Here is a 13,723-nt window from a genome sequence, read left to right on the forward strand (position 1 = left end):
TGAGAGTTGACATTTTTATTGGTGACATAACTGAGGGCTGCACAGACAGAGACGTTAAAAGATTGTGAAAAGCCTATTTTAGGGCTTCCGTTTGAATACTTTACAACTCTTTTTTTTTCTTCACAAAATACTGTAAGTACCATGACATCAGTCAGTGATGTCACAGTTGGAAGTCCTAAACAACTCACATACCTGTATGATGCCTTCTTGAATCCTCTTTACCTCTCCACCACTAAACTGGATATATAACCTTCTTATGTTGCTAATTCCTACCAACTGCAGGAGCCAACATGTCTCATTTAAACCCCTGTCCTTGTTTGTAAAGGCAAAAAAACGATGATGCATGTAGATCAAAAACGGTGTAGGGCCACCGTCAGGTCGTCTGTTAAAACGATTCACCATCGCACAGCAGCAGTCAAATGGCTAACCCGAAGCACAGCTGAAAGCACGACAGTTCACCTGATTCATCATCCCAACTCATCAGTATGGTATGTGCCATAGCCTATTGCTTACTGTGTTTATGCAAAGACCAGAGTTTCCTTCTAAAGAAGCCACGAATCATGTAGAATGGCAGTAAATTTGTTTAAAATGTTCAAATATTTTCTGAGGCAGGACCCCCAGCCCCCATACTAAACTTGGTCCCCCCCAATGTCTATACCCCTTCGCCCTTGGCGAAGACAGCAGAGTTTTTCCAGTCTGAGTACACCAAGAAGCCAGTGAAAGTGCTGTCAGTCTTAGAGCTGGAGTAGAAACCACTGTACTCTCCCAATGCCATCTGTACCCACACCTGGTCGCCCGGGATGAGGTGCAGCAGCGAGCCCCCGGACAAAGACGCTGGCTTGGGCCAGTTCCCATAGAACTGGAAATACGACGCCATCGTGTGACCGTTTTTCATCAGGTCAAACTGCAGGCTGGCCCGGTAGACGGTGGCGTGGACCGCAAAGTAGTAGACGCCGGGCACTTTGCAGGTGAAGCGTCCTGTTTCCATGTCGTAGTCGCCCTGCTCGTTGAGTATTACCTTGTCAAAGCGCACAGCGTCTTCCGCCGCCACGGGCTTGGTGCGGCCCTCGGACAACTTCGCGCTGAAGGCTGATTTGGGAGCGATGGCGCACTCCCCCGACTGCCCCCTGTCTCCTTTATCTCCAGGGTTCCCCTGGTCTCCAGTGAGGCCCCTAAAGCCTGTGTCACCTTAAGGGAGAATAGGGCAAAGACACAGTCTTGTTACTACTGTTCATTCAATAACACTTGAACCAACAGTAAACCAATTGAACCAAGGGAAGACTCATGGATCATTATAGTCCACAGTATGTTATAGAAAGTATGGTGCCCTGATGTGACTGTACCTGGCTCTCCCCCGACTCCCTTCTCTCCCTTCTCCCCAGGGGCAGAATCACGCCCGTCCCTCCCATCTCTTCCTGGTTGGCCAGCACCTCCGTGCAACCCAGGGGTGCCTGGGATACCTGGGTGTCCCGTACACAGACTGGGCGGTATCTTGTTGTCTTCTAATTGGTTGGAGAAGTTGACCAGTAGAACGGGGAGGAGGAGGAGGAGGAGGGGCCATAGCTGGAGTGATTTCATTTCAATGCTACTATGTAGAGGAGAAACATTCTCTGTCAACATAAAGGAATAGAAAATACATTTTCTACTTGATACAATTTTCTCTAGAACTGACTTTTCAAGGGGATCCACATAGTGTTCCATCCGTGAGTTTATAAATAGATATGGAGTTCATTGATTTGTTCTGCAGATGATAGGAAAAGCACCATACCGCAAAGGTTACATAAACGACAAGGAAATCTAATAACACAAACACTTGAACCCATAAATGCTATGTGCTGAAATGAGTGGAAATATCCTTCAAAGAATGATGATATGAAATGAGAGCAGAAAAAGAACATGTAATATAGTGTAACATATCATATAGTAGAGATTGAATCAGCTTTTCTTATTGACAGATTCATGTATTGTGAATACAGACGTCCAACTCCTTTCCCATTGGTCGCAGTTCTTGGACTCTCACTCAACTGGACACATCTAAGAGGAGGGGTCAGATGACCAGGAGAAAGCATGCAACTGGAGAGAGGGAGTAACCATCTAATTTTTTTTACAGAAGACGCCTCATACCACGGACACAAAGCATTGGGAGTATAGGCCCCCAGTACATTTAATGAGAGCGTACACCTATGGCCGACAGGCATTACACCTTTTTAAAAGGCTATAAGAGCAATCAGATTATGACCATACCCTATATCTGCTTGTAGCTGTTGGCATCAGTAACCTGCACTTCAGGAAACTTGTTTTCTCCGTTTTTAAAACAGCTGTTTCACATTAAATGTTAAAGAGAGCAGCAGTGCCAGAATGGAAGCAATCATTATTTACACAGTTCAAAACAAAAGCTCAGTGTTAATCCCTGCTTTCCTTTGGCGTGAGTTCAGGATCATCTTGTCCGTCCCGTGCGTGCGTGCGTGCGTGTGTAAGCCTGAGCGTGTTGAATTGAGGAAGAGTGTCTCCGACCCCTCCTTTAGCAGTGCTGGGAAAGAGAGGAGCCAGCTGTGAGAGAGTATGTCTCCAGACTAACACTGTTGGCTACCATGGGACTGCAGCACAAGGACAAGCCTCACAAGGCCTGAACATACAGACACTGCAAGAGACACATGCAAGAGCGGACCCTGTGGTAGAGAGCTGTGCAACTTGATCACACAACATTATGCTCACATTGAACATTTGAAATCACTGCCACAGCATATGCCCATATTCAAACATCCGTTTTAGCCATACCATAGAACAAACGTCGAATAAGGACTTCCAGTGTGTAGTGTGCTCACTACGAGCAAATATTACTTTAAGGCCAGAAAAGACCTTTGATAAAAGATGAAATCCTCAATGTCTTCCAGGTTATTTTCAGCTCACTGCCACCTTCGTGAGTCAGTGGTATATATTTTGGCCTCAGGTGCTGTATTCTTTATGGCAGCATTTAAAGACCCGTGCAGAGCAGAGAGGCCTGGCCTGTGGAGAAACTAGCCAAAAGCTGTGTCAGCATTTTGAGGAAGAACAGACAGACAGGATATATACTGGATTCTGAGACGCTGCAGACCTCTGTATCCCTATCCCCTATAATGACCACAAACTCCCATTTTGTTTGCGTGGGAGTACGATATGCAAAGTACAGTAATACATTGGTATGTATTGTTGCAACTTTCTGAGCAACTAACCATCCAATAACATACAGGGGATGTTAGCAGTATCACAAAGAATCCCAGTATAAAACGTTTCAGTGTAGCAGCAGTGTTATCACTGGTTCGAAAAAATGTATGCTATTTGAATATGATAGCCAGTGTGACGAATAGGCTACATTATTTGTTACTTCAATAAGACATTTATATTCCAATTATATAGGAATTCATCAACACATTTGCAATACAAAATTAGTTGCCTATGAAACATACACTCCTCCATTCCTTTACTGACTGTTTGCGTGGCAGCAAAATATTCTCAATGTAAAATAGGTGATTTTCCTTATTGTAGATCATGTTGAGCCACCCCTACTCACAGCAGACAGCAAACATATACAACCATTTTCAATCAGGGATTATTTGAAGAGAAAGTTTACCAGTCAACGTCCAAAAGTCCTTAGGAGCAGCAGTCTTTGCCTTGTGCTGAAGTGAAAACAGTCAACGTTATCTTTGCTGCTTTCAGCCAAAGAGCCTGGGAAAAGAGGAGAACTCTCAGCCTGGGAAGGAAACGGCAATGAAAGCAAACTAGAAAGAGGGAGGGTGGGAGACAGAGAGGAAAATATAGTGAGAGTAGGAGGGAAATATATGAAGTCTCCCCAGCACAAATAATAAAGAGGAAAATAAGTCTTCAATAAGTCAAACAATAAGATCAGGATCAGAACAAGAGAGATGTTGAGAAATCAGGAAAGCGAGGGAGTGGGGAAAAGGAGGTGCGGCGAGGATAACAAAGGTTGGCAGATTACATGCGATTTAAAGATTTGAGACTGGAGGAATTTCTTTCCCAAACATAAACAGTGGGAGAAGATCAAGGGGTTGTGGTCACTGGTCAGGGATAAGTATCCACTATACACTGAGTCAAAGTCCTGGAAAACTTGAGCAATGCTGTTAACTGCTGTTACAGCCTACGCGTCATATTGTGAACTCCTCAAAAAGCAGTAAAGGCCTTCGAATCAGAGGATTCTTAATTACTAGCCTTAAAGCCGAGACAGTTGATCAGTTTTGTGAGAGTTAAGAGACAGGAGGAGACTTGAAGTTATGCTATGTTATCTTAGAGTGAAGCAACGTTTTTCTTTCTTCCGATTTTCTCCCGAAATTGAAACAATAGAGACTTTGGCTGGAATCCTCTCCTCCTGTCAGTTTTGAGCTGATTGAGGAATGTGAAATAAACATCCCACATCTCACTCAACCATTTGCAGCCACTCTTAAAGAGGATGTGACCTATTTTACTGAACTATCACTCACTTTGATTGCTGTCTCTCCATGCACACCAGCATGTACAGTGGGGAGAACAAGTATTTGAAACCTACTAAACAAGCATTTTTTCCTACTTACAAAGCATGTAGAGGTCTGTAATTTTTATCATAGGTACACTTCAACTGCGAGAGACGGAATCGAAAACAAAAATCCAGAAAATGACATTGTATGATTTTTAAGTAATGAATTTGCATTTTATTGCATGACATAAGTATTTGATCACCTACCAACCAGTAAGAATTCCGGCTCTCACAAACCTGTTTTCTTTAAGAATCCCTCCTGTTCTCCACTCATTACCTGTATTAACTGCACCTGTTTGAACTCGTTACCTGTATAAAAGACAACTGTCCACACACTCAATCAAACAGACTCTAACCTCTCCACAATGGCCAAGACCAGAGAGTTGTGTAAGGACATCGGGGATAAAATTGTAGACCTGCACAAGGCTGGGATGGGCTACAGGACAATAAGCAAGCAGCTTGGTGAGAAGGCAACAACTGTTGACACAGTTATTAGAAAATGAAAGTTCAAGATGACGGTCAATCACCCTCGGTCTGGGGCTCCATGCAAGATCTCACCTCGTGGGGCATCAGTGATCATGAGGAAGATGAGGGATCAGCCCAGAACTACACGGCAGGACCTGGTCTATGACCTGAAGAGAGCTGGGACCACAGTCTCAAAGAAAACCATTAGTAACAAACCTGCAAAATCTGCAGTGTATCAAATACTTGTTCTCCCCACTGTATGTATCCCTAAATTCTGCTACAGCATTTACAAAGACACCACCTTAAGTTAGTAGTATGTCACTGATGACCGCTACAGGTACAGACTACATTGGTGGGACTGTTTAGGCTTGGTCACATTTAGGGTGGAACCTCCATGTTTCTACACTTTGGTTTGGTATTTTACATTACAGCACTGTTTATGGGACATTGGTCAAGAAGGGGTTGGCAATGGCTCTTTGAAATCCGAAACCTTGATTTTTCCTTTTCACTCTTTAGGCAATTAAACTATTTCACAAAGGACTTCACAAGCCTCGTGTTGAACTAGGTAGCCATAACTGCACTGAGATGGAGCAGATTTATACATGGTTTCAATTACCATTAGAAATATAAGCATATTTTGCTCAATAACAGCCTGTAAAAAATATTCCAGCAGCTGAATCTAGCTGATGATCCCTGCCCTAGATGTTCCTTTCATTTATACAGCAAAAGTAATCATTAAAGTAATCATGACAGACTGAACCAGGGCTGACCCCAGCCTTTTGGAGGCCCTAAGCGAGTGGCATGAAAGATTCACAAATGTCGTGGAACTATAACATTTCAAAGTTGTAAATTCTGCACTGATTATATTGTACACATAGGTCAATAGCGCAATTTTTTTATGCTATCATTGTTTCACAGGACCACCTGGGTATATTACATGTCAAATGAAGGTATACTGAACAAAAATAGTTTCATGTGCTGAAATAAATGTCACAGAAATTGTCCATACACACAAAAAACTTATTAAACTCATATTTTGAGCACAAATGTGTTTACATCCCTGTTAGTGAGCATATCTCCTTTGCCAAGATAATCCATCCACTTGACAGGTGTGGCATATCAAGAAGCTGATTAAACAGTATGGTCATTACACAGGTGCACCTTGTGCTAGGGACAAGAAAAACCATTTTTTTAAAGATATTTCTGACCAACAGATACATATCTGTATTCCCTGTCATGTGAAATCCATAGATTAGGGCCTAATGAATTTATTTCGATTGACTGATTTCCTCATATGGGGACTGTAACTCAGTAAAATCTTAGACATTGTTGCATGTTGCATTTATATTGTTCATTATAGTGTGCTTGATTCATCTTAGTTTGCTATTTGTGACAACTCCAATGTTTCCATTGTACTATAGATGGCATAAAATACAGTTGATGTCGGAAGTTTACATACACCTTAACCAAATACATTTAAACTCAGTTTTTCACAATTCCTGACATTTAATCCAAGTAAAAGTTCCCTGTCTTAGGTCAGTTAGGATCCACACTTTATTTTAAGAATGTGAAATGTCAGGATAATAGTAGAGAGAATGATGTATTTAATCTTTTATTTCTTTCATCACATTCCCAGGGTCAGAAGTTTACATACACTCAATTAGTATTTGGTAGCATTGCCTTTAAATTGTTTAATTAAAACTTCTTATGTCTGGGGGGCAGTATTGAGTAGCTTGGATGAATAAGGTGCCCAGAGTAAACTACCTGCTGCTCATGCCCAGAAGCTAAGATATGCATATTATTAGTAGGTTTGATTAGAAAACACTCTGAAGTTTCTAAAGCGGTTTGAATGATGTCTGTGAGTATAACAGAACTCATATGGCAGGCAAAAACCTGAGAAATAATCCAACCAGGAAGTGGGAAATCTGAGGTTTGTAGTTTTTCAACTCTTTGCCTGTCCAAGATACAGTGTAAATTTGGGCCGATTGCACTTCCTAAGGCTTCCACTAGATGTCAACAGTCTTTAGAACGTTGTTTGAGGCTTCTACTGTGAAGGAGGAGAGAATGAGAGCTTCCAACTAGAGGTCCGGCAGAAGGCCATGAGCTGATCACACGTGCACCCATGAGAGGTAACTGCGTTCCATTGCATTTCTAAAGACAAAGGAATTCTCCAGTTGGAACATTATTGAAGATTTATGATAAAAAAAACATCCTAAAGATTGATTCTATACATCGTTTGACATGTTTCTACAAACTGTAACGGAACCTTTTGACTTTTCGTCTGGACCTAGTACTCATGCCGCATGAATTTGGATTTGTGAACTAAACGTGCGAACAGAAAGGAAGTATTTGGACATAAATTATGGACTTTATCGAACAAAACAAACATTTATTGTGGAACTGGGATTCCTGGGAGTGCATTGTGATGAAGATCATCAAAGGTAAGTGAATGTTTATAATGCTATTTCTGACTTCTGTTGACTCCACAACATGGAGGGTATCTGTATGGCTTGTTTTTGTGTCTGAGCGCTGTACTCAGATTATTGCATGGTGTGCTTCTAAAAAAAAAATCTGACACAACGGTTGCATTAAGGAGAAGTATGTCTATAATTCCACGCATAACACTTGTATCTTTTATCAATGTTTATTATGAGTATTTCTGTAAATTGATGTGGCTCTCCGCAAAATTACCAGATGTTTTGGAAGCAAAACATTACTGAGCATAACGCGCCAATGTAAACTGAGATTTTTGGATATAAATATGAACTTTATTGAAAAAACATACATGTATTGTGTAACATGAAGTCCTATGAGTGTCATCTGATGAAGACCATCAAAGATTTGTGATTAATTCTATCTCTATTTCTGCTTTTTTTGACTCCTCTCTTTGGATGGAAAAATGGTTGTGTTTTTCTGTGACTAGGTGCTGATCTAACATAATCGTTTGGTGTGCTTTCTCTGTAAAGCCTTTTTGAAATCGGACACTGTGGTGGGATTAACAACACTTTTATCTTTAAAATGGTGTTAAATACTTGTATGATTAAGGAATTTTTATTATGAGATTTCTGTTGTTTGAATTTGGCGCCCTGCACTTTCCCTGGCTGTTGTCATATCGATTCCGTTAAGCGGTATTTCAACCGTAAGAAGTTGGTCAAAAGTTTTGGGTAGCCTTCCACAAGCTTCCTACAATAAATTGGGTGAATTTTGGCCCATTGCTCATGACAGAGCAGGTGTAACTGAGTCAGGTTTGCAGGCCTTTTTCAGTTCGGCCCACAAATGTTCTATAGGATTGAGGTCAGGGCTTTGTGATGGCCACTCTAATACCTTGACTTTGTTGTCCTTAAGCCATTTTGTCATAACTTTGGAAGTATACTTGGGGTCATTGTCCATTTGGAAGACCCATTTGCGACCAAGCTTTAACTTCCTGACTGATTTTTTGAGATGTTGCTTCAATATATCCACATAATTTTCTTTCCTCATGAGCCATCTATTTTGTGAAGTGCACCAGTCCCTCCTACAGCAAAGCACCCCCACGCTTCACGGCTGGGATGGTGTTCTTCAGCTTGCAAGCTTCCCCGTTTTTCCTCCAAACATAACAATGGTCATTATGGCCAAACTGTTTTGTTTCATCAGACCAGAGGACATTTTTCCCCAAAATACTTTTGTACCTGTTTCCTCCAGCATCTTCACGAGGTCCTTTGCTGTTGTTCTGGGATTGATTTGCACTTTTCGCACCAAAGTAGTGGTACCTTAAGGCGTTTGGAAATTGCTCCCAAGGAAGGATGAACCAGACTTGTGGAGGTCTTGGCTTTTTTTTAGGTCTTAGCTGATTTCTTTTGATTTTCCCATGATGTCAAGCAAAGAGGTATTGAGATTGAAGTTAGGTAGGCCTTGAAATACATTCACAGGTACACCTCCAATTGACTCAAATGATGTCAAATGATGCCAATTATCAGAAGCTTCTAAAGCCATGACATCATTTTCTGGAATTTACCAAGCTGTTTAAAGGCACAGTCAACTTAGTGTATGTAAACTTCTGACCCACTGGAATTGTGATACAGTGAATTATAAATGAAAATCTATGTCTGTAAACAATTGTTGGAAAAATTACTTTTGTCATGCACAAAGCAGATGTCCTAACCGACTTACAAAAACTATAGTTTAACAAGAAATTTGTGGAGTGGTTAAAAATGTGTTTTAATGACTCCAACCTAGTGTATGTAAACTTCCGACTTCAACTGTACATGTGATATGAGTAATGTAAGATATGTAAACATGATTAAATTGGCCTTCTGGATGGTGTGAACAGGCAGTGGCTCGGGTGGTTGATGTTGTTGATGATCTTTTTGTCCTTCCTGTGACATTGGGTGCTGTAGATGTCATGGAGGGCAAGTGGTTTGCTCCCGGTGATGCGTTGTGCAGACCGCACCACCTTCTGGAGAGCCTTGCGTCTGTAAAAGTTTGTCAGGGTTTTGGGTGACAAGCCAAATTTCTTCAGCCTCCTGAGTTTGAAGAGGCGCTGTTGTGCCATCTTCTCCACACTGTCTGTGTAGGTGGACTATTTCAGTTTGTCTGTGATGTGTACGCCGAGGAACTTAAAACTTTCCACCTTCTCCACTGCTGTCCCTTCGATGTGGTTAGGGTGGTGCTCCCTCTGCTGTTTTCTGAAGTCCACGATCATCTCCTTTGTTTTGTTGATGTTGAGTGAGATGTTGTTTTCCTGACACCATACTCCGAGTGCCCTCACCTCCTCCCTTGTAGTCTCGTCGTTGTTGGTAATCCAGCCCACTATTGTTGTGTCGTCTGCAAACTTGATGATTGAGTTGGAGGCATGCATGGCCATGCAGGCATGGGTGAACAGGGAGTACAGGAGGGGACTGAGCACGCACCCTTGTGGGGCCCCAGTGTTGAGGGTCAGCGAAGTGGAGATGTTGTTTCCTACCTTCACCATCTGGGGGTGGCCCGTCAGAAAGTCCAGGACCCAATTGCCTAGGGCAGGGTCGAGACCCAGGGCCTCCAGCTTGATGATGAGCTTGGAGGGTACTATGGTGTTGAATGCGGAGCTGTAGTCAATGAACAGCATTATTACATAGGTATTCCTTTTTTCCAGATGGGATAGGGCAGTGTGCAGTGTGATGGCGATTGCTTCGTCTGTGGACCTGTTGGGGCGGTATGCAAACTGAAGTGGGTCTAGGATGGCCGGTAAGGAGGAGGTGATATGATCCTTGACTAGTCTCTCGAAGCACTTCATGATGACAGAAGTGAGTGCTATGGGGCGGTAGTCACTTAGTTCAGATCATCTTTTCCTTCTTGGGTACAGGAAAAATGGTAGCCACCTTGAAGCATGTGGGCACAACAGACTGGGATAGGGAGCGATTGAATATGTCCGTAAACACACCAGCCAGCTGGTCTGTGCATGCTTTGAGGACGCAACTAGGGATGCCGTCTGGGTCAGCAGCCTTGCAAGGGTTAACACGTTTAAATGTTTTTCTCACGTCAACCACGGAGAAGGAGGAGGGGGCACTCCATGTTAGCGGGCCGCGACGGTGGTACTGTATTATCCCCAAAGCGGACAAAGAAGGTGTTTAGTTTGTCTGGAAACGTGACGTCGGTGTTCGTGACGTGGCTGGATTTCTTTTTGTAGTCCGTGTTTTCCTGTAGACGTCTCGTGCCTGAGCCCTTGAATTGCGAATCCACCTTGTCCCTGTACTTGCAGTTGCTTGTTTGATTGTATTGTTGAGGGAATAGCTACACTGTTTATATTCAGACATATTCCCAGACCTCTTTCCATGGTTAAATGCGGTGGATCGCGCTTTCAGTTTTACGCGAATGCCACCATCCATCCACAGTTTCTGGTTTTAATAGTCACAGTAGGTACAACATCTCAAATGCACTTCTTTATAAACGCACTCACCGAGTCGGCGTATAGGTCAATGTTGTTCTCTGAGGCTGACCGGAACATATTCCAGTCCGCATGTTCAAAACAATCTTAAAGCGTGGCTTCCAATTGGTCGGACCAGCGTTGAATGGTTCTCGTCACTGGTACATTCTGTTTTAGATTCTGCCTATAAGACGGAAGGAGCAAGATGGCCTCAGTGGTCGGATTTGCTGAAGGGAGGGCGGGGGAGGGCTTTGTATGCATCACAGAAGTTAGAGTAGTAGTGGTCGAGGGTGTTGCGCATGCGCGTAGCGCAATCAATATGCTGGAAGAATTTAGGTAGACTTGTTCTCAAATTTGCTTTGTTAATTAAAATCCCCAGCTACAATAAATGCAGCCCAGGATGTATGGTTTCCAGTATGCATATAGTCCAGTGAAGTTCCTTGATGGCCGTCCTGTTGTCTGCTTGAGGGGGAAGGCACACAGCTGTGAGTGACGAGAATTCTCTAAGGAATTCTAGATCGGGTGAGCAGAAGGACTTGAGTTCCTGTATGTCTTTCTCTTTCTTGTCCTCACCCTCTCTACTTACATCTTCTCCTCCATATCCAGCTTCACACACTCCACCTTGTCATTCCATTTCTCAAATATCTCCACTTTGTTCTCTTTTCTCCCTCTCTTTTGCCTCTCATCTTCTTCAATCCCTCCAACTTCTTTCTTCACCTCCACCTTTGCCTTCTCTTCCACATCGGTTTTCATTCTGACCATCTCCTTTCATTTTCTTCCATCTCTTATCCAGTCAACCTTTTCACTATTTTATTCCTCTTCAACTTCTCTTTCTCCTTGTCCGACTCCAACTTTTCTCCAGTTTCTCTTTGTCTATCCAGACACTTGTCTTTCATAACGGCCTCCTCCCGCTTCTTCTCCTCCTTCCTCACCCTGTTTGTCCTTCTCTGCTACATTTCTCTGCATTGCCTCCTTCTCTTTCCTCTCAACCTCTTCCCTCCTAATTTCCTCCTTTGTGCTCTCGTATCCCTAATCCAACACTTTTATTTAGATTTTCTCTCCTGCCTGGATTTTCTCCAGCAGTCCATAGAGAATTCAGTCCTTCTTCATCTCTGCATCCACTCTCCTTAACGCTATCTCTCAATTTCTTTCCTCCAGCTCTCTCGTTCTGAGGAGCTGGCTGGAAAAGCAATGAGCATGTGAATTAAGCTTTAAAAGGTAGAGGCACGCTAGTATCAGTGGGGTGATCTGGTTAGCTGATTTGAGGAATCCCAGGTCTGGGAGAAGAATATCTAGTGAAATGTGATCAGCTCAATCAGAGGGCTGCTAGCAGGATTATATCTGAGGTGCCACCTGTTGTGTCTTGGAGCACTAAACCCAAAACACTGCCTATTATTTCTATAACACAAACTGCTTCTCAGTTGACCAAAGATGGTTATCTGCTACTACACGTTTGGAACTTGCATTACAATGGAAGTATTTATGAACTAGATTTGTATTCTGAATTGACAACTTAATTTAGGCTTTGTTATAGTTTGGGTTACCCTGCTGCCTTCAAAATAGGTTATGTCAACCGAGGAAATCAAGTTAAGTTTGCAAACTAGATAAACTTAATACCTCACACTTTATATCAGTGGGATACACTTTTTACAATAGGGTACTATGGGGTTCATAAAAATAGAAACTGAGAACTGAACAAGGAGTGACAGATCTGGCCACGGTTTCCCAAAAGCATCCCAAGGCTAAATTCATCATTAGAACCTTTGTAGGAGCATTGTTCAATCTCTGAGCCGTTTCCCAAAACCATAGTTCCTAAAAGTGCACTGAAACTCTCGATATTTACCAACTGCCTCATAAAATAGCTAAAGTGCGTTGTTAGATGTGTTTTTTCCCCCCTATGGCGTCACTTTATACACAGAAGATTTCCGCTAAACATAAAGAGCTCTATTCTAATCTGCCTCTGTGACCGTTAATATCAGAACAAAGTTGACTACAAATAAAGTTGCCAATGTCTTTGCAATTGAACAAGCGAAGGTAAAAAAAAGTTTAAACTTTTCCATGACAGACTGACCAGGTGAATCTAGGTAAAAAGCTATGATCCCTTACTGTCACTTGTAAAATCCACTTCAATCAGTGTAGATGAAGGGGATAGATTTTTAAGCCTTGAGAAAGGGATTGTGTGTGCACCATTGAGGGTGAATGGGCAAGACAATATTTGAGTGCCTTTGAACGCGGTATGGCAGTAGGTGCACCGGTTTGTGTCAAGAACTGCAACGCTGCTGGGTTTTTCACACTCAACGGTTTCCCGTGTGCATCAAGAATGGTCCATCACCCAAAGGACATCCAGCCAACTTGACACAACTGTGGGAAGCATTCGTCAACATGGGCCAGCATCCCTGTAGAACGATTGAGTTTGTAATCTATGCCCTGACAAATTGAGGCTTTTCTGAAGGCAAAAGGGGGTGGTGAAAGTCAATATTAGGACGGTCTATATTTTGCCTGAATCATATGTAAAGTGCGCAATGTGCCAAATGAATGCGATTTAGTGCATCAGAGTAAGCATTAGAATAAGCCCCCTCAATATTTGTAGTCATAAGGTGATGTCTCTCTCTAGGTGCCGATCCATCATCAGGATTGTGAAATAATTACAACGTTAACGTTAAGATTTGAATGGAGAAATCTGATCAGAGAGCAGCACTGCCTTTCTTTCGATCCTATCAGTATCTACATGCTCCAAACGACACTTGGCGAACGCTCTTTCTGCGCGGCGTTTTGGAAAACGCATGTTACATCGTCGGCCGTTGTAGGAACAATGAATGGTTAAAAACATTTGGAAGCCTACGGTGCGTCGCTAAATCGGGGAAATCTAA

At 42.6% G+C, this 13,723-nt stretch overlaps 1 protein-coding gene across 4 annotated transcripts; it reads right to left on the bottom strand.

Annotated features, from left to right (window-relative positions):
- On the bottom strand, nucleotides 1-4,250 carry LOC109905386 (complement C1q tumor necrosis factor-related protein 5). Of its 4 annotated transcripts, none has more exons than XM_031790439.1 (3): nucleotides 3,611-4,250; nucleotides 1,344-1,610; nucleotides 1-1,188 (listed from the first exon to the last, which is right to left on the bottom strand). In XM_031790439.1, the coding sequence occupies exons 2-3, from the start codon at nucleotides 1,576-1,578 to the stop codon at nucleotides 653-655; spliced, it is 771 nt and encodes a 256-aa protein (XP_031646299.1). In that variant the 5' UTR covers nucleotides 1,579-1,610; nucleotides 3,611-4,250; the 3' UTR covers nucleotides 1-652. The 4 variants fall into 4 exon arrangements, with proteins under 4 accessions (XP_031646299.1, XP_031646300.1, XP_020358319.2 ...); XM_031790440.1 differs by having other exon boundaries at nucleotides 1,344-2,530; XM_020502730.2 differs by having other exon boundaries at nucleotides 1,344-1,588; nucleotides 3,611-4,246.
- Nucleotides 4,251-13,723: the final 9,473 nt, after the last annotated feature.

This window comes from Oncorhynchus kisutch, linkage group LG15 (assembly GCF_002021735.2).
Source record: "Oncorhynchus kisutch isolate 150728-3 linkage group LG15, Okis_V2, whole genome shotgun sequence".
NCBI classification, from domain to species: Eukaryota; Metazoa; Chordata; class Actinopteri; order Salmoniformes; family Salmonidae; genus Oncorhynchus; species Oncorhynchus kisutch.